This window comes from Macrotis lagotis, chromosome 1 (assembly GCF_037893015.1).
Source record: "Macrotis lagotis isolate mMagLag1 chromosome 1, bilby.v1.9.chrom.fasta, whole genome shotgun sequence".
NCBI classification, from domain to species: Eukaryota; Metazoa; Chordata; class Mammalia; order Peramelemorphia; family Peramelidae; genus Macrotis; species Macrotis lagotis.
The window spans coordinates 440,600,518-440,625,471 of NC_133658.1; the positions used below are offsets into that span (position 1 = coordinate 440,600,518).

The following is a 24,954-nucleotide window of genomic DNA, read 5'->3' on the forward strand; positions in this document are numbered from 1 at the left end:
TCTCTTCACATAAAGAAGAAGATGATGATGATAATGAAATCACTCTCTGGCATTTGTTATTCGTGGAAAAAAGATATACTAGATCTCAGATGGAGACGTGGATAGACATTCAGTCAGGAGATCTAAATTCTAACTCCAGTTCTACCTACTGCTATTCTTGATCTCCTAATTAAAGTATAAATTCTGCTTTAAAAAACTTCCATAATATAACTCTAATTTACCCTTTTTGCCTATATGCTTTACCACTCCTTCATATGGTCGATACTTTCAGCCCAATTAAAGTTGTTTTTAATACTATTCTTCCATAATATTATTTTGTCTAGTATTACTGCAACATTGTGGTACCCTGATAACATGAGAGGAAACATATCTTAAATGTATCCAAACCATCATCAAAAGTCCTGTTTCCTATACAAGCAGGCCATTCTGGAAGAGGTAATGAGTACGTTTTTGCACAACATTCCCCTCACTTTAATCAACATAAGTACAAGTCATTTCATCAGTCACTTGATGTCATGTCTTTCTCGATTACAAATGACAACAACCAATCACTACTCTCCCATGCTCTTCCATCTCTGCATTTGTTTACTCATTCTTGGAATGAACTTTCCATCTTTCATATCTACTTTACTCTTCTTTCCTAGATTCACAGAATTACCCTTTCCCTTAAAGCCTTTTTTGTCACTAACCTAGATAATCCTCTTCTTTGCTTCAAAGGAGTTTACACAGCATATCTAATTCTTAAATGAAAATTTTATCTAACTAATTTATTTATTTATTCAATACCATCCCCATTAAATTACTAGATTATCTGACTTAGAAAAAATAATAACAAAGGAAGATCAAAAGGTCAAGAACTTCAAAGAAACCTGGAATAAAAGATAAAAAGGAAGTAGATTCAGCAGTATCAGATCCTTAACTATATGATGAGAGCATTGTTGAAGTTTATACTTTTAAAGGTTAATTTTGATTACTTGAAATATTTTCTTGTATAATTAAAACCTATGAAGCCAAGAACAGAAGGAATGCAGAAAACTCATAGATAATCTCCCAGAATGTGACTGAGTTGGAGTATTGCTGTAGAGTAGGAAATGATGAGTTATTTAATTTAGAAAAACATGGGAAGACTTGGACTTATGATGGAAAATTCTGTAACTCTTTAGAAAGAGATCACAAATGGCAATATAAATAGTATGATCTTACATATAGGAGTATTGTAAGTACATATGTGTACATAAGTATAAGTTTATAGATGTCTGTGTATATGTTCATATATGCATGCAAGTATGCTTGTGTGCATTCATGAGTTTGAATGTGTGCATGTGCACAAGTGCTTAATTTTAGCCTTCCTTTTGGATGAGGGGAAAGGTGAGGGAAGGGGAAAAAATAAAGGAAAAACTGAACAGCAGAGAATAAAAGAAAACCTACAAAGAAGCAGAGAAAAGCTGGGCAGCTTTAAAAACAATGTATAGTAATTATAAAAAAGTTTTCTTGAAATAGAATTTATCGTTTTATATTGAATCCTTTCATGCTATGCTGTATAGATTTTCTTTTTTCATTTTGTTTAAGATAAATCTAAAATTTATAAAAAACCAAACATTGTCACTGATTAAAAACTACATTCATTCCTAAAGTTGAATCAGGTGATAGTACCAAAACCTTTAATGCTGAGAACTGTACTGTCTGAGTATTAAATCACTGCAGATGCTAGGCACCTGGAGAGGCAGTTGCCTAGTCTCATATACTATTTCCCTAGACAACAGCTATGAGATCTCAGATGAAAACAGGAATAAAAGTCTAGGGAGTACTGCTATTGCCAGCGTTCTTGCTTATTCCCCCTTTGTAAGAGGCATATGTGTAGTGTCTAGCCTTGGTGGCAAGGATGGTAGGTTCACTCTCCCCCAGGATTGTTCTCTCTCTGATGGCTTCATGGAATAGGCTGTGCCTAGAGAAAAGTAGGGCCAATCCACTGGGGAATTATTATTTTGTTAATTTGTAACTTATTTACATCACCATTTAACTCCTCTGGCTGGATCTGAAAGGTCTCTACTAACTCCCTCCTGAACTCACCCCTTACTCTTCAAATTTAGTTCAAAACTTATGTCTATTATCCCTACTTCCTTAGAGTCTCTCTTCCTACAAGACCTACGAGACCCTCCTCTCCTCTCTCCCTCTCCTTCAGATCTTGCTCACTTCCAGTCAACTTCAAATTCCCCATGAAGCTGCAAAAACTGCTTTGTGATCTGCTCTGAAATCCTATTTAAACTTAAGCATTTTGACATAAAATCTGATATGGACTCATCATTTTTGTTTTTTTTTACCATTCAGTCATGTTCAACTCTTTATAAGCCTATATATACAGCCATACTATCCAAAGGTTTTTCTTGGCAGATACTGACTGGAATGGTTTTCAATTTCTTCTCCAGGGATTAAGGTAAACAAAGCTAGTATGTATCTGAAAGAAGGATATTAAATTGGATCTTCCTTTCTCCACTGAACCAATCTAACTGCCTTATGGCCTCATAATATACAGTTTAGAATAGAAATGGAATAGGAATAATAACAAAAATAACAAATTTTACACTTAAATAAGCTTTCAAGTTTACTTAGTACTTTTTTCACAGGAAACCTCCAGTCATTGCCAGCCCTTATCTTATTCCCAACATCCCTCATTTTATAGGATTCAATATACAGAGGGGAAATGGCTTGCATGCTCAAGATCACAATAATTAAGTAGCCAATTTGAGAATAGAACCCAGATGTTCATTCTTTGACCATTGTTCTTTTCACTACTTCTTGGATTTGAGTCTTAGATCTCCTTAGCTTTATAATGCTTAAAGGTAGTGAACATTTTTTTGTATTCTCAAAATCAAAGCTACAATAGGTGCACAATATTTAATGACAAATATATTAATATCAAAACCTTCAGCTTTGAAAGGGGTGGGGAGAAAGGAAGGAGGATTTGATTAAATAATCAAATAAATAATTACAAAGTTTTCAATTAACTAACCCTTAGTATTTACAGAATGCTTATGTTGGTTATGAGGTTGACATCTAGAAAGATATCGAAGATAGTCCAGACCTTCAAGGATTTATAGTTTCATTGAGAAAATAAGATGCATACCTATAAAATGACTAAACTAAAAACATAATGCAATATATGTTATGTACAGTAAGCAGCAGCATGAGAAGCAGGACAGAGGAAGGAGAAATTGTATTAAGTTGTGGTTTCACAGACATAAGTAAAGGTAATAAAAAAAGATATTCTAGGTCAAAACAAAATCAGAAAGCTGTGAAGCAGTGTTGGACAGATGTCATTTTAAAAAAATAATGTATTTTATCAGATATTCTGGTAGATTTTTTTATGTCAAGCGACTGAGTAAAGAGTGTTAAAGTTTAAAAACAAAAATCTAACAAATAATGCTGAGAAAAGAAGACCTGAACAATAAATAGAAAAGATCAAGTAAGATCAAGATTGTTCAGAGCATGTGAAATGACAAAATAATACTGCATTCCCTATAAGGAAGAACTATCAGGAAACACTATATATGGAAATGAAATATAAGCAAATGAGATAAGATCTCTTCAGTAAGGTCAAATTACATGTCTAGATGTACTGAAAAAAAGGCAGAGTAGATGAATTATTAATGTTTTAACAAATAAAGACTATGGATTGAGAATTAACATTATAAGCAAATTGATGCAGGTTTTGGTGAATGCAAGGGTTTATGGGGGTATCAACCGTGTTGTCAATTTGTCTACATTCCAGAATCTCAGAGGTAACTTGCAAGTAGCATGGCACAGTGGGCAGAACACTAGAATTAAGAGTCAAATAGACCAGGGTTTGATATTTAACCTCAGGGAGTTAGTTTCCTTATTTTTAAAATAAGGATATCATCTAATTATTAAATAAGTTAATATATGTTAAATATTTTACAAACCTTTAAAGCACTGTACAAATATCAATTATTATTAATATTATAGTAAACCTAAAATTCCTGAAGAAAATAAATTAGTAGGGGCGGCTAGGTGGCGCAGTATATAAAGCACCGGCCCTGGAGTCAGGAGTACCTGGGTTCAATTCCGGTCTCAGACACTTAATAATTACCTAGCTGTGTGGCCTTGGGCAAGCCACTCAACCCCATTGCCTAGCAAAAACCTAAAAGAAAAAAAAAAAGAAAAAAGAAAATAAATTAGTAACACATTACCTTATTGAGCTCCTCTATTCTTCTTATCAAGTATGGATTACTTGAAGAATTTTCAAAGTAGACATAATCTGAAAATATTTACAAAAGAAAATGTCAAATACAAAAAAAAAAATTCCATGCATTCAATAAAACCTCTCTTCTCTTCTTCCCTCAGCTCCCTTAGGGTTTTCCTCAAACCAAATGCATTATAGATTTTTCTTAATTCAGCTATTTCAAACCAAAGATAAGAATTCAGGATCTCATAAAAGTTATGTATGACCTCCTCTCATCCCCAACTCAAGTCTAACAGTTGCTATCTTTTCTAGAATCCTAAACTAATAAAATCTATTTCAGGAATTTGTGGTTTAAATCAGAAATTCACTCCTGGAGCTAATACTTAGGAAAGAGAATGAGGTATGGCAATACTGGAAAGTCAGGTGGGAGGGTAACATGCAAGGGAGACTTCCTGTAGGACTCCTGATCCCAAGGAGAAGATGAAGTATTTCCATGGCACTATTTAAGGGCACAAAATAGTAGAAAGGTGGTTAAAGCATCCTATTTATACTAAACATATAGCATGGAAGCAAGCAGAGAAGTAGTAGAATTAAATTACATGGGAAAGAAAAATAGTTGGAAGCTGAGAGGAAGGTTACAGTGGTGATAACCACAGTTCTTAGGTATGATTTACCTAAGTGGAGAAATGTGATAAATATAATTATCATCTATGACTGGGACATTCTGTTGTTGAGATTTCTTTTGCTCTTAAAAGTCCACACAAAGAAGATCAAAATGAGGAAAGAATTCAGTGATGAAGCTAGGACCAGAAATAGTCTGGTACTGCCTATGTCAATGGAAACATCTTAGCTTATTCCCAAATTCCTTACTTATAGGAGGGGGCAAATTTACTACTAGGAATACTTCCATTAAAATTTCCATTGGGATTTGTCAATACCAATCACCCTTCCAAAGGAGGAGGCAACCAAGGCTGACTCCAAGGCTCAGTGCTTTCCCCCACTGCCTCATTAGTATTCTAATTTATCTTGACCCTTCCTTTGTTCTTTCTCCCACCAACTACTGTACCTATGGCTAACAAAACTCCTACTTTCAGTTAGTGTCTCCATTACTAAATAGCTAGGCAATTAGAAGTCAACTACTTTTATCTCCTTTTTTTCCCTCATGCCAATCCTCTCAAATTTCTCTCTGACATTATATTCCAATCCTGCTGAAATTTTCTACCAAAATCTCCATTCAAGAACCAATAACTTTTCCTTCATTTTGGAAATCTCTTCTCTTATTTCATCCTCCTATTTGCAGTCACAGAGATCTAGTTTCCTCCAAAAATATATACTGGTTATAATGTAGAACCACTAGATAACATATCTTCTCATTCCATCCACCTCTCTTGCCCCCCCCCCCCAAATAATCACAGAGACGGAATCAAAATACTCTTGGTTACTCATTGGCTCTTCCAGTCTTAACCTATGCTGCATATCTTTTCCCAGATTCTGAATCTATTCAATTCTTACTCCTATTCCTATGCTACAGAATTAAACTGGAGCAATTACAAAACTCAATGACTGAGTCTAATATAAATTAATGTTATCTAATCTCATTTGGAAGTCAGTTAGCTGGCATAGTGGATAGGATGCTGGACCTGAAATCAGGAGGACCTAAGTTCAAATCCTACCTAGATACTTAGTAGCTGTGTGAAACTGGGTAAATCATATACTTAACCCTGGTTGCCTTAGACACTCATGTAAAATGAGGTGTAGAAGCAAACCACTCTAGGATCTTCACCAAGAAAACCCCAGATGGGGTCATGAAGAGAAGGTCATGACTCAAATGATGTTTGAACAATGATAAAAATTTCATTTGGATGAAGTTGCTAGGTAGACAAGTCATGGTTTGTTTCAATCCACTTGGAGAAGGAAACAGCAAACTACTTCAATACACTTGCCAAGAAAATCCCATGCACAATATAGTTCAGAGGGTCACAAAATACAACTATCTTAATAATCTTGACAATCTTGTTTGGGGCCCTCTCTTGCAACTAGACAAGTATTTCATTCCTCCTTAATTAGTCTGCTATTCCATTCTCAATAATAGCTATTACAAATTTTCTCCTACTTGCTAAAGCTTCAACAGGCACCTCGTAAGCCCAACCTTTTGGCCAAGAACCTTACCACATACATCATCTGAAAAACTGTGACCATTCATTCAGAACTCTCCCTTTTCCTCCTCTTCATCTTGAAACATTCAGACATTTTTGTTACCCTATTCCTTATCTGTGATTAGTCTGGTTATGAAGAGATCTGCATTTTTTAACATATCCCTGTAAACTTCTTCAGCGAAGTGTTTCTATTATCATCCCTAGTCTCTAATTTCTAATCTCTCCTGATCTAGTAGTTCTTCTACATATCTGTCCAATCCTAAAAAAACCCCCAAAAAACCAACAAACCACCAACCAACCAGACTCCTAAATTAAAAAACTTCTACTGAAGAACCATTCCCCAAATGAAAAATGGTCAAAAGCTTTGAATAGATAGCATTCAGAGGAAGAAATCCAAGCTATAAAGAATCATATGAAAAAATGCATTAAATCACTAATAATTAGAGAATTGCAAATAAAAGTAATTCTGAGGTACTATCTCACAACCATCAGATTGACTAAGATGATAAAAAAGGAAAAATGACAAATGCTGGAGGGGTTTTGGCTAAATAGATATACCAATAAGCTGTTGGTGGAGTTGTGAATTTGCCCAATCATTCTGGAAAACAATATGAAATGTCCAGAAAGCTATTAAAATGCATACACTTTTTGACTCAGCCAGAACTACTACTAAAACCCCAATGAGAACAAAGAAAAAGGACTCATATATATAAAAATATTTATAGTACCTTTTTCTTGTGATAGCAAAGAACTGGAAACTAAGATGGCAATGGATATAAATACAATGGCATAATAAGAAAGGACTGAAGAGTATTTCAGAGAACTGATGTAAACAGAATCAGAACACTTTATACAATAATACTGAAAAGATAATTAACTTTGAAAGATTTAGTAACTCTGATTAATTAAAACAATAACCAAACACAAAGTCCAGGGACTCATTAATGAAACATGCTATCTACTTCCAGATAGCAGTTGAAGGAAATGAGTACAGACTTAACATTTTTTCTTGTTTTTTTTTTTATCATTCAAGAATTTGTCTTGCATGACTATTTATATTTTCAATGAGTTTTGTTTTCCCTCTCAGTGGATAGGGGAAGGAAAAAGGGAGGGAGATCATTAGAAACTAAAAATTAAATTTAAAAAAGAATGAGAGGGGTGGCTAGGTGGCGCAGTAGATAAAAGCACCGGCCCTGGAGTCAGGAGTACCTGGGTTCAAATCCGGTCTCAGACACTTAATAATTACCTAGCTGTGTGGCCTTGGGCAAGCCACTTAACCCAATTGCCTAGCAAAAAAAAAAAAAAAAAAGAAGAAATGAGAGTTGAATATAGAAAGACTTTGCCTCTAGGCAATTGCAGAAAGATGAGGTGAGAGTGTGTGAGATCAAAGATGCTCACAGGAAACAAGTTCAGAGCAGGAAAGGTCTTTATTTCCTGAAGGAAAGGATACATCCTGTTGCAAAATAATAATAACTGCCAGGGAGTGTGTCAAAAATAAAAATATGCAGGTCATTTTTATAGTAATTAATAATCCAATCCTACCTTTAAATTCTGTCTTATCCCACCATTGGCTAGTGAGAAGCTCATAATCTTCTTACTAATATAATCCAATTGTGCAAAGCAAATGCAACCCTCATTATCCTAAATATTTATAACTAATCTCTATCCTATTAGAAAGTTAGTTTTAATTCCTTATTACCATAATTATTCATAGCTTAATATATACCCTATTAAAAGTGATGTTCTATTAAACCTCACTGTGTATTTCCTCTGACCAAATTCAGATATCCAATCAGAAAAAGAACCAATTTAAATCTTCTTAAAATTACATCATTTCCAAGTTTATGGAAACTAGAGTTTTTACTTCTAAATAGAGAATAAAGGTAAGGTGAAACAAAAGTGTATTCATGAGAAGACTGTACCGAAGGTCATTCTCAGCACCTGTTTTCTTTCTATATATGAACAACAAAACTCAAGGGAAAGAGATGGAAAGAGAAATTCCATTTAATGTAACTGCAGACAACATTAAAACCTTGGGAAAACCCAGAAACTGTATGTGAAAGGTTTTCATGAGGAAACTTCATGGGAGATCATCTCTCACAGGAGGATGCAGGGAAAAGCCATAGGGTAGAAGAGCTGTGGGGGGGACAAAATTGCTTTTTTTTTTCTTTCTGCAGGATATGACTTGGGTTCAATAATCCAGAAACTACTAAGATGTGTGTTTCTGGGCTTTTCATAATGAGATACTTTCTCTTCCCCTCTCCCAGGAATGAAGTTTCAATGGTATAGGCAATAAAGAAGTAGAGGTTCACTGATAGAATTAAAACATTTCTCCATGATCTTGCCAGAGAAACCAAGGACTACATCTGAAACATATGCACCATCCAAAATGGATACCCAGGTCTACCAACCAAGGGAAAAGCAACATCAAAGAGCAAGCACAGAGAAGAGCCCAGAGTAAGCAATGTAAACAAGAGAATGAGAATTTTCCAAGGCTATCCTTCGAATGGAGAAATATTCTGAGTCTCTTCTTCTTTTTACCAAGTATTTATCCTTGTGCTATAGTTAGTAACAGTTCAAGTAATTGGGAAACTTCAAGGGGATGGTTTGAAGAAAACTAAAAATCAGTTTTAAACATGGTGAGCTTAAGGTGTCCAGTAGATATTAAGTTTGACATATTTGAAAGGCAGATTTATATGTGAGATTGGAGGTCAGCAGAGAAGTTAGGACAGGATTAGAAGATTTGTATCACTAGCATAAAGACTGCAATTAAAACAATGGAAGCTGATGAGATCACCAAGTGAAATAGTACAGAGGGAGAAGAGAAAGTAAGGGATAGTGGCAGAAGGCATCTGAATACTATGAGGAAGATGAAAGAAGAAACTCATGGTGAATAGCCTCAATTTTTCTGTAGTACGAGGCAAGGTTTTCAGATGAGATAGTAGAGGAAGGGAGAGCTATGGGAGATTTAAAGATGATTAAAAGGTTTGGAAGAATGATTGTGGAGCATGGGACAGTAAGTTGGTTAAGACAATTACTTTGCTTTTTGTTTTGCAAGGCAACAGGGTTAAGTGACAGCAAAGTAATTATTATTTCTGAAGCCAAATTTGAACTCAGATCCTCTGGACTCCAGGGTTGGTGCTCTATCCACTGCACCACCTAGCTGCCCCCTGTCAAAAACAATTATTAAAGGATTATTTATTAGCAGCACGAAAGGAATAGTTGCAGTTGCTTAACATCAATGTATACTAGACTCAATCAGAACAGTTATGTGATCTCCATCTTTATTCAGCAGGACATGTATAGGAAAGAATGATTCAAAGTTAAGGTTTGGCAGGGAATAAGGGGCAATATTGACAAAGGGGCTAGGACTAATGAAAAGAAGAGAGTATAAAGTTGAACTTTTCACTAAGGAGTCCAGATGGGGAAAAGGACAAAGTAACTAGTGCAGTTGATGGCCTGGGAAAGAACTGATAGCTCAAGTGATTGAAGATGATAGAGGAACATGAATAGATTAGGGTCAGATGGGGGACTTCAGTATTCTTGCACATGGGAGGTGCTACTGATGAGAAAGTCAAGGCTACAACCATCTTTGTCTGAGGTGGGATAGAGACATAGGTATGTAAGTAAACTGAAGAACTGAATAATTAGGGCATCTGAGGGAGAGTCAAGTTATATATTAAAGTCCCCTAGTATAATAGCAGGAGTTGGGGAGAAAAGAAAAATTTTAAGTTATCTACCAAACTCCTTGAGGAAGAAAGGAAAATGAACTGGAGGTCGATAGACAATGGTGATCAGGATTTTTACAGGATGATAGAAATGAACTACATAAATCTCAAATAGAAGTGAGGTTATCAAATAATGAAGATAATAATGGAGGGAGAAAAGCTACAAGTGGCAATGGGGAGGGCAAGGAGTATTCCAACTCCCCTACCTCAACCAGTGAGATGAGTAGATTAAGTTAAAGTACAGCCAATACAAGAAGGATGGCCAGGAAGGTAGTGTCAAAGATTGTGCCAGTGATTATTGTTTCTTCTTTATTTTCAGAGGATCATGACATCAGGAAGGTGATGTCATGACTTGCAAGTGAACTGGATTTAAGTAAGGGAAGGCTGTACAAAGTGGCCAATCTCACTCTCTTCTACCAGGTTCCAGTGGTAGCTAGTAGACAGAAGGGTTTAGGAAGAAGGGAAGTTTGTTGCCCATGAAAGAAGCATTCCAGATGGTAGAGTAGAAAGGGTGGGTAGTGTTTTAATAGAAATCTGGGCTGAAAGATAAGGGGGATGTGAATATGGAATGGAGTTGGGACAATAACCTAAAGAGGTTCAGAATCACCATGTACAATAATGTGCAGGATATGATTCAATCTATTATTCTCCTGACCAGGGACAGTCTGTCAATCTATTCCTGATCCAATTTATTGGCCAACTAGAAAATCTCCTACACATAGTCCTTCTCTTTTCATTCTAATATTGACTACCATAGGTTTAACAAAGGAATTGAAATGCAACAGCAATTATCCAATATTAAAGGAATTGGTCTTACTACTTTGTATTTTGTTTACTCTGAGTATTACTCAGAGTAGTGCAATCTTCTTACTTTATCGGTAGCTGTCTCATCTCTATACTCTGATCACATATAGATTGTGTAAAAGTAGGTTTCTACTTTCTTACCATCCCTTATCCTTATTCCTGCTACATACTCCCCCACAACCTCATATTCTCTGCCCCTTTCTCCCTCCCACAAAAGTTAGTCACTAAGAGCAGTGAAGTCATACTCAAATAGAAAGGATATATAAGAGTAACCTACTGGCTTAGAAAAGCACAAATTTAACATTATCTATATTATATTTTTCATTAAATATTTCCCAATTACATTTCTTTTTTTTTTTCTTAATTTTTTTTGCAAGGTAAAAGGGTTAAGTGATTTACCCAAGATCACACAAGCTAGGTAATTATTAAGTGTCTGAGGCCGAATTTGAACTCAGGTCCTCCTAACTCCAGGGCCGGTGCTCTTTCCACTGCACCCCCCAATTACATTTCAATCTAGTTCCCACTAAGGAGTTTAAAAGTTAGGTTGACACCTCTGCCTTAAAGGAGATTATAGGATATAATCAATCAAGCTCTTCTGCAATTACTGCTTCAAATTCCTTAAATTCCCCTTAAATCTTGGCTCCTAAATTCCTTTCCCCTCCTTTAATTTGCCATATGGGAAGCATTATTTAGTTATTTTAGTTATATAATTTCCTTATATTTATTTATGCTCCTAAGGATAGATGCCAATTGAATATTCTCATTTTAAAGGAGAAATGTTTCACTGATATAGAGCTTAGGGACATCAATGAGTATTTTAATTCAATCCTCTCATTTTATAGTATAACAAATTGAAGGTCAGAATGAAAAGAAATGGATTACTCACCCATAACACAGATGTGCCAGGGACAATGTTTGAATATAGGTCTCCCTGACTGTAAACCTTACACTCTATTTCTTAAATCTTCCAAAATTTTCTATATTCTTCATATTCACCATTTCCAGTAACAAAATAATAATCCATTCATAAAATAATTCTTTTTCCATTCTCTATTGAGGATAACCTTTTGTCATTATGAAACAGAATTATATAATAATATTCTAGGGCAGCTACATGGCACAATGGATACAATGCTGGGTCTAAAGGCAGAAAAACATTTCATCTGGCCTCAGATTCTAGTTCTGTGACACTGAGCAAAGTCATTTAACCCTGTTTGTCTTAGTTTCTTCATCTATAAAATGAGTTAGAGAAGGAAATGGCAAACTACTTCAGTATTTTTGCCAAGAAAACCCAAATGGGGTCATAAAAAGTCTGACACAAGAAAATCAGGACTAAACAATATTTTGGTACACAATGCACCTAACACTTAAATCTATGGGCTAGAAATACAGTAGTCAAATCTCTGACACAACGGGTTTGAAAAAGGGGATGAAAAACTGAGTAACTTATCTAACATAAAATTCGGAATCATTTTGGAGGACAACTGGTTCATTAAGAGCTCCATCACTAATGAATATGATGATCTTTTCAATGTTACTACAACTTAGGCATTTTTCCATCTTCAGCAATTTGATGCATGTGCAAGAAAACTTGAGAATTATTTTAACCTGCATTTCCTATTATGTTAGCTTTTTATGATTAATATTTTGACAAATTTTGAACCACATTTATCAGATAAATATGGCTATATTTACATGGATCTATACAAAATGAAGAAAGCAAAAATAAAAACCATACAAAAATGAAGAAAACAGAAGTGAAAGAATATCCCTTAAAAAATAAAGAGGAAAGGGGGCGGCTAGGTGGCCGCAGTGGATAGAGCACCAGCCCTGGAGTCAGGACTACCTGAGTTCAAATCCAGCCTCAGGCACATAATAATTACTTAGCTGTATAGCCTTGGGCAAGCCACTTAGCCCCACTGCCTCGAAAATAAATAAACAAACAAATAAATAAACAAACAAACAAATAAATAAAAATAAAGAGGGAAAAAATGATTTCTCCAGGACTATGAGAATACCTGGAAAAAAATGATGCAAAAAAATAAAATCAGAATTGAATCGAAAGGAATACAGTAAAAGAACAAATAAAACCCTACCTAAAAAGTACTCTTTGAAAAACTGAGATCAGAATTAAAATGATTCCATGAAACAAGAAATAATATAACAGTCAAAAAAGACTGAAAGTTTATATAAGAAAATACATGGTATCAAATATCAAAAGTAGACTGATGAATTGGTTAGAAAAGAGAGAATTTACAAATTACTTGACTTTCTGAAAACATGAATGTCATATTTTCAAAAATATAAAGACTGCCCCAATTTATTAGAACTAGAGACAGAACAGAAACAGAAAGACTCCCAGGAATACCATAGACAAAAATCCAGATCTTCTAAGTCAAAGAAAAAAATACTTCAATCAGATAGACAAAGTTTAAGTACTCAAGTATAGTCAAGATCACAAGATTTATCTGCAACTTTTATAAAACAGAAAATCTTGGGAGTATGACATTCCAAAACACTAAAATAAAGGTTTACAGCCAAGAAGAATTTGGCCTTCAGAATTGAATATAATCATAAAGAATGAAAATGAACTTTTAAATAGAGTAAGGAATGTTCAGGGGCTAAATGGCACAGTGGCTAGAGTATCAGGTCTAGCATTAGGAAATCTTGATTTCAAATACAGTTTCAGAAATTTTCTAGCTGTGTGACCCTGGACAAATCACTTTACCCTTAAAAATCTCAGTTTTCTCATCTGCAAAATGCCCTGGAAAAAGTTATGGCAAACTACTCTTAGTAGCTTTGTCAAGAAAATCCCAAATGGAGTGATGAAGAGTTGAACGTGACTTAAAAAGACAACATTAAAATAGGAAGTTTCAAGGATATCTGATAAAAAACAAACAAACACCAGACCGTGCTGAAATTTAGAAATACAAACACATAATCAAATGAAACCTAGGAAAGTAAATATGTAAGAGCACTAAGAAGGAAATAAAAAAATGAAGTGCTTACATTTAATAGGTGTTATAGGTTATAGAGAGAGCAGGAAAAAACATATAACAACTTTTATTTGTTTTACAAGAATAAACAGAAGAGAGGGGCAGCATTTGATATTTATTAGCTGTGTGAGCTTGGGTAAGTCACTTAACCCCATTGCTCCATAAACCAACCCCTCCAAAAAAAAAGAATAAACAAGAGGAAAAACACAGTAATTAAATGAGGATGCAGAAAATAGAATTTATTGTAGCCAATAATTATGATCCATATATAGTATGGATATACAATATATGGAAGTATATTTATACAGTATATTTATACAATATACAGTAATAGAAGTATATTTCACATAAAACTTGCAAAAGCAGCAATTCTGCTTATGAATTACATATAAAACTTAAAATAAAAAAGGGATGAACATGCTCAAACATACAGAAAAGGCTGGTGTAGAGATACTCAAAAGGAAATAAAAGGGTTAAGAGAGCAGAGAGACTTAAATGAAAGGCCATAAAGGAATCCATTTTTTTCTCTGAGCAAGTATCTAAAAAAAGTCACTACACTGAATGATGACAAGAAGTCATTATTAGCATTATAAAAAGATACAGAAGTGGCAGTGAACAACTAATGAACAGAAGTTTTCTGGCATATATATACTATTCTCTGGTAATCAGGAGCCTGGGAGTTTTCTGAAAGGAAAACTCCTCACCTAAACTTTTAGAAGCATTCTGACTTGTAGAATACACAGAGGAATATGAATAAACAGAAGGCAGTAAACAAATTGAAAAATCACTATGACCCAAGAAACACTCAGGAGAAAAACCTAGAAGTAGGAGAAAATAAGAAGTTACCTAGAAAATCCTACTCTGGTACTCAGAAAGGTAAGGAGAAGGTCCGGAGAGAACAACAAAAATAAAAATAAGCTCAAAGAAAGCTGCTCAGATCTATTAACATGAGAAGGCAAAGTGAAAACAGAAAGAATCTCAAGGACACCTCATGAACTATTTTTTTTTTAGATTTTTCAAGGCCATGGGGTCAAGTGGCTTGCCCAAGGCCACACAGATAGATAATTATTAAGTGTCTGAGGTTGGATTTGAACCCAGGTACTCCTGACTCCAAGACTGGTGCTCTATACATTGCGCCACCTAGCTGCCCCAGGAGAATAATTTTATTTTTTTAAATTTATTTATTCATTTATTTATTTAGGTTTTTGCAAGGCAGTGCAGTTAAGTGGCTTGCCCAAGGCTACCCAGCTAGGTAATTATTAAGTGTCTGAGGCTGGATTTGAACTCAGGTACTCCTGGCTCCAGCTAAAAAATAACTTTGAAATGTAAACAAAAGAATCATGAAAAAACTATAACATTAAACACATTCCAGAAATAAGAGATAAATGTTATATCCTAAGAGGGAAGAAGAGAGTAATAGTGTAAAAAATGTCAATCAGGAACTAAAAAGACAACAGGGTCAGGGGATTTTTTAAAAATAATATTAGTAGTATTAAGGGAGCAATTTTTTTATGGTGGCAAAGAACTGGAAATTGTCCATCAGTTGGGAGAATGGCTAAACAAGTTATAGCATATGACTGTGAAGGAATCTTAATTGTACTATAAGAAAAGATGAGCAGGATGATTTCAGAAAAACTTGAGAAGTTATATAAACTGATGCCAAGGGGAGTAAAATAGTTTATAACTGAAACTAGTAACTAGGAAATAAAAGAGATTATATAGTAACAGCAATATTATAATGATTATCAACTATGAAAGGCCTATCACTAGCTCTTAGTACTTGGAATATAGAAAGTGCTAAATAAATATTTCCTGTCTGAATGATGAACAAAAGTAACAGGATCATAAACTTATGAATTTAAAGCTGTATCATACTTTAAAGTAAAAGGATTATATAATGTCATAATATAATGATCAATATAATAATCCAAGAAAATTCTAAAACCTCATGATGAAAAATGCTATCTACCTCCAGAGGGAGAACTCTGATGAACTCTGAGTGCAGACTGAAGTATGTTTTTTTAGCTTTATTTTTCTTGCCTATGGAAATGTCTTACATGACTTCATATATATAACTGATATCATATCACTTTTATTTCTCAATGGATGGAGTAGAAAGGAAAAGGAATTCAGAACTCAAAAAATTTTAAATGAAAAAAAAAATGAAGAGTAATAAATTAATTGAAAAGGGGGGGGTATCCTAGGGTTAAATGGGGGGGATTTACTATTTGTCATAATCTAGTATAACCAAAAAACCTGTAATACAGTACAAATACTGATAAACTTAAGAGAGTCAGAAAAACCTGAATTCAAAGCTCACCTCATCATTTAACAGCAATTATCTTTGGGCAAATCACCTAACTTCAAAGGGTCAAAGTTTCCTAACTCATAAAATAAGAAAACTGGACTTCATGGCCTCTAATTTCTTGTCTGGTTCTAAAGCCAGACTAACTTAAATAGTTAAAAAATCAGAAGTTAAAAAAAATAGAAAGGGAAGTGGGGAGGAGATCTAACATAACCTAGACTTTTCCTTTACACACACACACACACACACACACACACACACACACACACACACACACACGAGATTGTGTTATAGTAATCCATAAAACAAGGCAAGATAAAGGGAGAGGATCTTAAGAGAAGTGACAAAGTGAGAGAACAGTCATGAGCAAAATAAACTGATGGTTTTTTCTAAAAATAAAGACGACTACTACATCTATATCCCAAAGCGATTATAAAAAAGACCCAAATGTAAAAAAAAATTATGTATAGTTTTAACTCTAAAATGATATCCTATAGTTCATCTCATTCATCTCTTCTGTTAAAGATGGAAGATACTGAAGCCCTGAGTGAGAAAATAACTGGCATAACGTACAGCTAGTCAGTGACTAGAACCTAGATCTCCTACTAGACTTTCCATTGTGCTCTCAAGGACATCTTGAAATGCACTTTGCTTTTGTTCTGTTTTGCTTTTTTCTGCTTTAAAGTCAGTGACTTTTAATTTGGCAGGTATATTCAAAATGAATTTGGGGTTCAATTGAATTTTATTCAGTTTGATTCAAATTTAAGCTAGAAAAAGCCTGGCCAATCATTTCCAAATGGTATGTTCCCTTAGAGAAGTGCTATGTCTGAGAATAGGAAATTATTTTTCTAGTTTTATTGGATTCTTATTTCAGGCTTCAGATTCAGTGGCTTCTGATAACTTACACGCTAAGCTATGAACTCTATAAAATTTGTAAAAATATTTAACTATTTGAAGGTTACAGTTTAATCCAAGGCAAAGAACAAATGTAGGATTTGAATTTTAAGTTCTTTAAATTGTTTTTCCCCATTAAACTCAACTGTTATTTTATATTTGAAATACATATTTTAATTTTGAGGCAATTAGCATGGAAACAATGCTCTTGTAAATTAGAAATGAAGTATATTAGTATTTTTACCAGATCACATTCATAGTGAGGATTCCGAACACTTGGATACTAATCTCACTGTTTGTATGGTACTATGTGCTTTCTCCTGGCATTGAAAACTTTTGTGAAGAGACTATTAACTTATACATTAAATTATTTTTAATATTAAAAAATTATATATAGCAGCTCTTTTTGTGGTGGCAAAGAATCTGGGAAATTAAGGGAATGCCCCGCAATGGCTGAACAAATATAATTTTAATTGAATATAATTGTTCTGTAAGAAACGATGAGAAGGGGGCAGCTAGGTGGCGCAGTGGATAGAGTCAGAAGGACCTGAGTTCAAATGTGACCTCAGACACTAATTAAGTAGCTGCCTGGCCTTGGGCAAGTCACTTAAATCCACTGCCTTGCAAAAACCTACAAAAATAAAAAAGAAAGGACCAAAGCAAGCCTGGAGCCCTGGCCAAAACCAGCCTCAGAGCAGTGGGAACCAGTGGCGGAAAACTGTAGCCACCCAACACTTTCAGAGTGCTCAGCCGACAGACAGTAAGGGGGGAAGAGGGACTGCAGAGGCCTCTCTGTTCTCCCTGAAGCAGGACACAGACTCAGATCCAGGGCTCAGTCTGAGTCCACCACTACCATAGAGGAGCAGGGACCCTTCTCAGAGTGCCAGGGCAGAGGGGAGGGTCATCCACAGACCAGAGTACAAGCAAGAGAGCAGTCAGAGCCTGCCATAAGACCTTGAAGGAATTAAGGTCCCTGTGAGTTGCCCCAAAGTCTTGGAAGGGCAGTAAATCAAACAAAAGAAAAAGAAAAACCTGACCTTAGAAAATTACTTTGGGGCCATGGAGGATCAAAACAAATACTCAGAAGATGAACAAGTCAAAACTTCTATATCCAAAGCCTCCAAGAGAAACAGGAAATGGGTTCAGGCTATGGATGAGCTCAGACAAGACTTTGAAAAATAACTAAGGGAGGGGCGGCTAGGTGGTGCAGTGGATAAAGCACTGGCCCTGGAGTCAGTAGTACCTGGGTTCAAATCCCACCTCAGACCCTTAACAATTACCTTAGCCCTGTGGCCTTGGGCAAGCCACTTAACCGCATTTGCCTTGCAAAAAAAAAAAAAAAAAACTAAAAAAAAGAAAAAAGAAAAATAACTAAGGAAGGTGGAGGAAAAATTGGGAAGAGAAACAAGAGCAATACTTTTTTAGAAAAAATAAGGCATCAGTAGATGAGTGATCAGTCAAGAATACTGGAATATTCACAAGAGTGCTGGTAAACTTTCTTCACTACCTTCCTTGGAAGGAAGAAATTAAAATCTTAAGAGACTGATGGAGGGGACACAGAATAAACAATCAAAGATTTAGACATGAATAGGATGCAGTAATCTATAAAATAGAAGATAATAGCAGTATGGATGATAAAGTAGCAAATAAATAAAAATATTAAAAATTGGAATGATGGAACTTTATAGAGGGACAGAAGTAATAATTCATTTTAGGTCCCCAAGAAAATAAGTGAAAAAAAGAAAGGTTCCATAAAGCATGAAAATACTATAGCAACATTTTTTTTTGTGTGTGTGCAGTAGCAAAGAATTGCATTATAAAGTACATGTCTATCAAATAGAAATGACTAAGCAAACTGTGTACATTTAGAATATTATTTTGTTATAAGAAACAATAAAAAAAGATATACATGAATTAAACTAGGAACTTATACAAACTTATTAGGAACTTATAAACTTACTACAACTTACAAACATAGCTGCAAGTTAGGCTAGAGGAGGCAGTAGAGTACCCTGAAGGAAAGTTGAAAGGTAGCATATGCTCAAACAAGTCAACCCATCAAAACTACTTTAATTACCATATCCCCTCCAATTCTGGTGAAGATAAAACCTGGAATCTGAACCAAACAGTCTTCTGAATTACAATACTTCCAGACAATTGCTGCAGTCCTTATCCTAGGAAGAGATGCAATTTAGCAACTAACTACTTCTGCAGTGTCTGGTCTTAAAACTAAACTATTCTAGTAATATTAGCAAGGAGACTACAACAATACAGCAAAAAGAGTATACATACATTATGACCAGGGTGAATTTATCTTGGGAATGTAAAGTTGATTGAATATTAAGAAAACTACAAACATAACTGGCATATTAAATAACAAAAATACACAAAATCATATTATTTTATCAAGAGATAAAAAAAATTTGATAATATTCCTTCTTATAAAAAAACAACAACATGGGCAGCTAGGTGGCACAGTGGATATACAGATCACCAGCCCTGGAGTCAGGAGGACTTAAGTTCAAATCCAGACTTAGATACTTAATAATTACCTAGCTGTGTGACCTTGGGAAGTCACTTAATCCCACTGCCTAGCAAAAGCCAAAAAAAAATAAATAAATAAACAAAAAACCCCACCAAAAACTACCAATAGGAATCATATGGATAATGGGAGCTTTTCCTTAATATAATAAGAGGCATGTATCAAAAACCAAGGGCAATTATTATTTGCATTGGGAATTAAACTAGAAGTCTTTCCAGTAACATCAGGGATAAAGTAAGGATACACATTATCACCATTACTATTCAATAGAAAGCTAGAAAATGCTAGCTATAGCTACAGAAGACAAGAAAAAGAAATGAGGGAATAAACAAAAAGGAAACAAAATTATTCTTTTAAAAACAATGTTTAAAACTGTGGTATACATATGTCATGGAGCACTATTGTTCTATTAGAAACTAGGAGGGATGGGAATTCAGGATTTGGAAGGATCTGCATGAACTGATGCTGAGCGAGATGAGCAGAACCAGAAAAACATTGTACACCCTAACAGCAAAGTGGGGGTGATGACCAACCTTGATGGACTTGTTCATTCCATCAGTGAAACAACCAGGGACAATTTGGGGCTATCTGCAATGGAGAATACCATCTGTATCCAGAGAAAGAATTATGGAGTTTGAACAAAGACCAAAGACTATTACCTTCAATTTAGGGGGAAAAAATTATCTTATTATGTAATTTTACTATCTCTTATACTTTATTTTTCTTCCTTAAGGATATGATTTCACTCTCATCACATTCAATTGAGATCAATGTATACTATGGAAACAAAAAAAATGTAAAAATGTTTATTTAGAGAATTCTAGTCATTTAAAAAACCTATTTGAAATAATATCTTTGGCAAATCATCAGCATTTATTTGTTAACAAAATTGAGAAGAGAAAAAAGAAAGAAATTCCATTTAAAATAACAAGATTGTAAAAAACAGAAAAAAATGATAAATTCATCATAAACCAATTCAAATTATAATCAATATAACATTTGAAGACAGAATTCAAAATTAAATGGAAACCAAATAAATCCTAAAGAATTTTTGAGTCAACAATGCCTTAGTATAACTCGATGTCCCACAGCACCAACCACAGTGGTCTTTGTTAATCTAGTCTGACTTTTTTTTTTAAGTGTGCCAAAACACACACTAGAACTTTATGAAGAAAATTAGAGCACATATTTTACACAAATAAAAGTATCTATATAACTGGAGGAATAAATCATTACTCATGAGCCAATACAACAAAAATGATACTACTTTTTGAATTAACTTTTCAGTGAAATAACTCACCAATGGATTGTAATATATAAAGCTAGCAAAAATAACAAAGCTCATCTTAAGGAATAAAAATATCAAGAATTTTTTTTTAAAAAGTGGGTGGGCAGGGGCGGCTGGCTAGGTGGTGCAGTGGATAAAGCACCGGCCCTGGAGTCAGGAGTACCTGGGTTCAAATTCGATCTCAAACACTTAATAATTACCTAGCTGTGTGGCCTTGGGCAAACCCCATTTGCCTTGCAAAAACCTTAAAAAAAAAAGTGGGTGGGCAGTAGGGGACCTAGCAATATCTGATAAGAAATTACAGTACAAAGTCATGATCATCAAAGCAATTGGTACTAGTTAAAAAATAGAATATTGAGTTAGGTGACTCAATGGATAGAGCATGGGCCCTGGAATCAGGAGGACCTGAATTCAAATCCAACTTCAGACACTTAAAAATTACTTAGCTGCATGACCTTGGGCAAGTCACTTAACCCCATTGATCAGGAAAACAAATTAGATATACAAAATATACAATTAAATAAGCACAACTGTCTAATTTTTGATAAATTCAAATATACCAAGACTGGGGCAAAACTCATTATTCAAGGGGGGGGGAAGGAAAGCTACCTGGAAGAAATCAGGTATAGACCAACATCTCATAATATATATACACATATATATATTATATACATAATATATATATGTAATATGCTTCTAACAGGTCTTGACCATAAAGGGTAATATATTATAAACAAATTAGAAGAGCATGGAAGAAATTAACTGTCAAATCTATAGAGAGAAGAGTTCATGAACAAACAAAAGAGAAAGACTCAGTTGTTGAAGTAGACAATTTTGTTTATATAAAATTAAAAAGATTGTATAAAAGAAAAACTTAATATATCTAAAATCAGAAGAGAAGCAGGCAAATAGGAAAAGAATTTGCCGGAAGTTTTTCTAATAAAGGTCCCATTTCCAAGATAGATAAGGAACTAATTCATAAGAATAGGAGTTATTCCTCATCTAAGGTATGAATAGGTACTTTTCAAAGTAAGAAATTTAAGTTATCAAGAGCCACATGAAAAAATGCTTTAAATCATTGATAATTAAAGAAATGCAAATTAAAATTCTGAAAATCATCTCAGATCCATCATATTGGTCAGTAGTAATAATAATAATATTTAACATTTACTATGTGCCAGGCATTATGCTAAGCATTCAACAGTATCTCATTTGATCCTAATATATTAAATCATATCAAGGCAGGTGCATTTATCCTCATTTTACAGATGAAGAAGAAACTGAAGTAAACAGGTTAAGTAATTTACCCAGGTTCACACAATTAGGAAATGTTTGAAAGCCACATCTGACCTTAAGTCAAGAATAAGACTAAGCATTCTAGTGCACCAAGTACACTAAGTTGATAAAAAATGAAAATAACAAATGTTGGAGGAGCTGTGGCAAAAAGGAACATTAATGTACCACTGGTGGAACTGTGAAAGGGTTCAGCCTTTCTAGAAAACAACTATGCTCTCGAAAAGCTATTAAACTATATTGACAGGATGATTTCATGGAAACAGGAAAGACCTGTATACACTGAAGCAAAGTGAAATGAGTACAACTAGGAGAAAAATTTATACACGAAAATAAAGTTATAAAAGTAAATAATTTGAAAGAACAAGGAACTCAACCACATTTCCAGAGAATTCATGATGAAACGTGTACCCACCCCAGATGGAAAGGTGATAGACTCAAAGTACAGAGAGGCTTATTCTTTTTTTGGACACAGTAAACAAAGAAATTTGTTTTGGGTCTGCAAGAAGAATTTTGTTTTTCCTTGCTTTATCAATGGAAAGCAGGAAAAGAAGAAAGATCAGGAGATACATCTCAGCTTTTTGGATAAGAAGGGAAGATGATGGAGGGGGAGAAGAATATATGTGTAAAAGCATATAACATCAGATTTGTTTTCTAATGAGTTTGCTTAGTTTTACCTAATTTTTTTATTTTTTTTCATTTAATTTTTTTTCATTCTTTTTTTTTAAGGGTTTTGCAAGGCAAATGGGGTTAAGTGGCTTGCTCAAGGCCACACAGCTAGGTCATCATTAAGTGTCTGAAACCGGATTTGAACCCAGGTACTCCTGACTCCAAGGCCGGTGCTTTATCCACTATGCCACCTAGCTGCCCCGCTTTCATTTAATTTTAAACATTATAATAATGCCTGGGCTTCTTGGAGAGGTAAAGAGAGAATTTGCAGTGAGAAATGTCAGTTACGGAAAAAATTATAAATTCATCATAAACAATTTAAATTATAATCAATATAACAATTGAAGAAAGAATTCAAACTTAAATGGAAACTAAATAAATCCTAAGAATTTTGAGTTAACAATGCCTTAGTATAACTTGATGTCCCATAGCACCAACCACAGTGGTCATTTTGTTAATCTGGTCAATAGAACCTTAGAATGCTTTAATTCGTTATTACTGTTCACAGTCATTTCAGTCAAGTCTGACTCTTTGTGACCCCATTTGAGGTTTTCTTGACAAAGATACTAGAGTGGTTTTCTTTTCATTTTACAAATGAGGAAACTGAGGCAAACAGGGTTAAGTTACTTGCCCAAGTATAAATACACAGCTTAGTGTCTGAGGTCAGATTTGACTCTAGCCCCAGCACTCTTATCCAAAGTGCTTAGAAGACACCTGCTGCTGCTGCTGATGAAGTTTGTCCTTCATTCTCGAAGAAGACATGAGGGAGGTGATGCCATGACAAGTACATGAATTGCATTTCAGTGAGGGGGGTTGCTGTGCTAAGTCACCAACATCACTTTCTACTACAGAGCCCTCTGGGTCCTGTGGCCAGATATGAACCAGGACAACTGGAGATGGCCCTGGATGAGAGGTAATTGGAGTTAAGTGACTTGCCCAAAGTCACACAGCTAATGAGTACCAAGTGTCTGAGGCTGGATTTGAATTCCTGTCCTCCTGACTCCAACACCCAATCAGATAAAGAAACTGAGGCAAACCTGCCCATACAGCTAGAAAGCAAATGAGGCCAGATAAGAACTTAGTCTGGGCATTCTCTCCACTGTGACACCTATTCTGTTTTACAGATGAATAGACTGAGGTAGACTGGGGTTAGGTGACTTACTCAGGCTCACACAGCATTTAATAAGTAACTGAGATAACATCTGAACTCAAAGTCTAGCTCTATGCCCAGGTATATATATACACAGCACATCAGTTATCTGCCTCTAGAAGCAGTTATTTGCTAAAATAACGATTAGAGAAGCGCTATTTAAGGAAATAATAACCCTTAGAAAAACAGGTCTCGAGGGAAGCTAGGAAGCACAGTGGATAGAGCACCAGCTCTGGAGTCAGGAAGACCTGAGTTCAAATTTGACTCAGACATGTAAAAACCTGACCTCAGATACTTATTACCTAGCTGTGTGACCTTAGACAAGTTACTTAACTCCATTGCATTGCAAAAAAAAAAAAACAAAAAAAACAGGCCTCAATGGGTCTTCTGAGGTAAACTATCTAAACTCCTGCCACGGTTGGACGTGTGTGTGTGTGTGTGTGTGTGTGTGTGTGTGTGTGTGTGTGTAAATAACAGAATCTAGCTAACTTAACAAATGAAACCTTTGTAAAGGCATGAGGCAAGGTGACTCTCAGAGCAGTCACTAACTTCCCCAAAAGACTATCTCTAAATAAGGCAGCACTGACCTCAACTTTGGACTTGAACCCCAAGTCAGAGACCAGCTCCTGAATTGGCTGAGGGAGACCTCTGGGTGAGGTCTCTGTCATCTATAAAATGACAACAGTGTTCTTTTAGCTCAGAGGTCGCCCAGGGATGCAATGGAAAGATGCAGGGGGATGCTTGAATCTTAGTGCCTTCCCAACCCTTCAACCCACCATGAGGTCCCTTTACAGCAGGGAATCTCAGTTTCTGACTGGTACTGTGGGGATAAATAATCAACAAGGTTTGGGCTCAGGTTCCACATTTGATAAATACGGAAGGACTCTAGATAGGTCACTTAACTTCAAAGGACTCAAAACAACTAACT

General features: G+C 35.0%; 1 protein-coding gene across 8 annotated transcripts in view; it reads right to left on the reverse strand.

Moving 5' to 3' along the window:
* MTA1 (metastasis associated 1) overlaps positions 1–24,954 on the reverse strand; it is a 225,085-nt gene that overhangs the window by 136,669 nt on the left and 63,462 nt on the right. For all 8 annotated transcript variants that reach the window (XM_074213317.1, XM_074213313.1, XM_074213312.1 and 5 more), the window contains one exon: positions 4,209–4,276. In XM_074213317.1, coding sequence (XP_074069418.1) covers positions 4,209–4,276 — 68 coding nt within the window. The remainder of the gene's footprint in view (positions 1–4,208; positions 4,277–24,954) is intronic.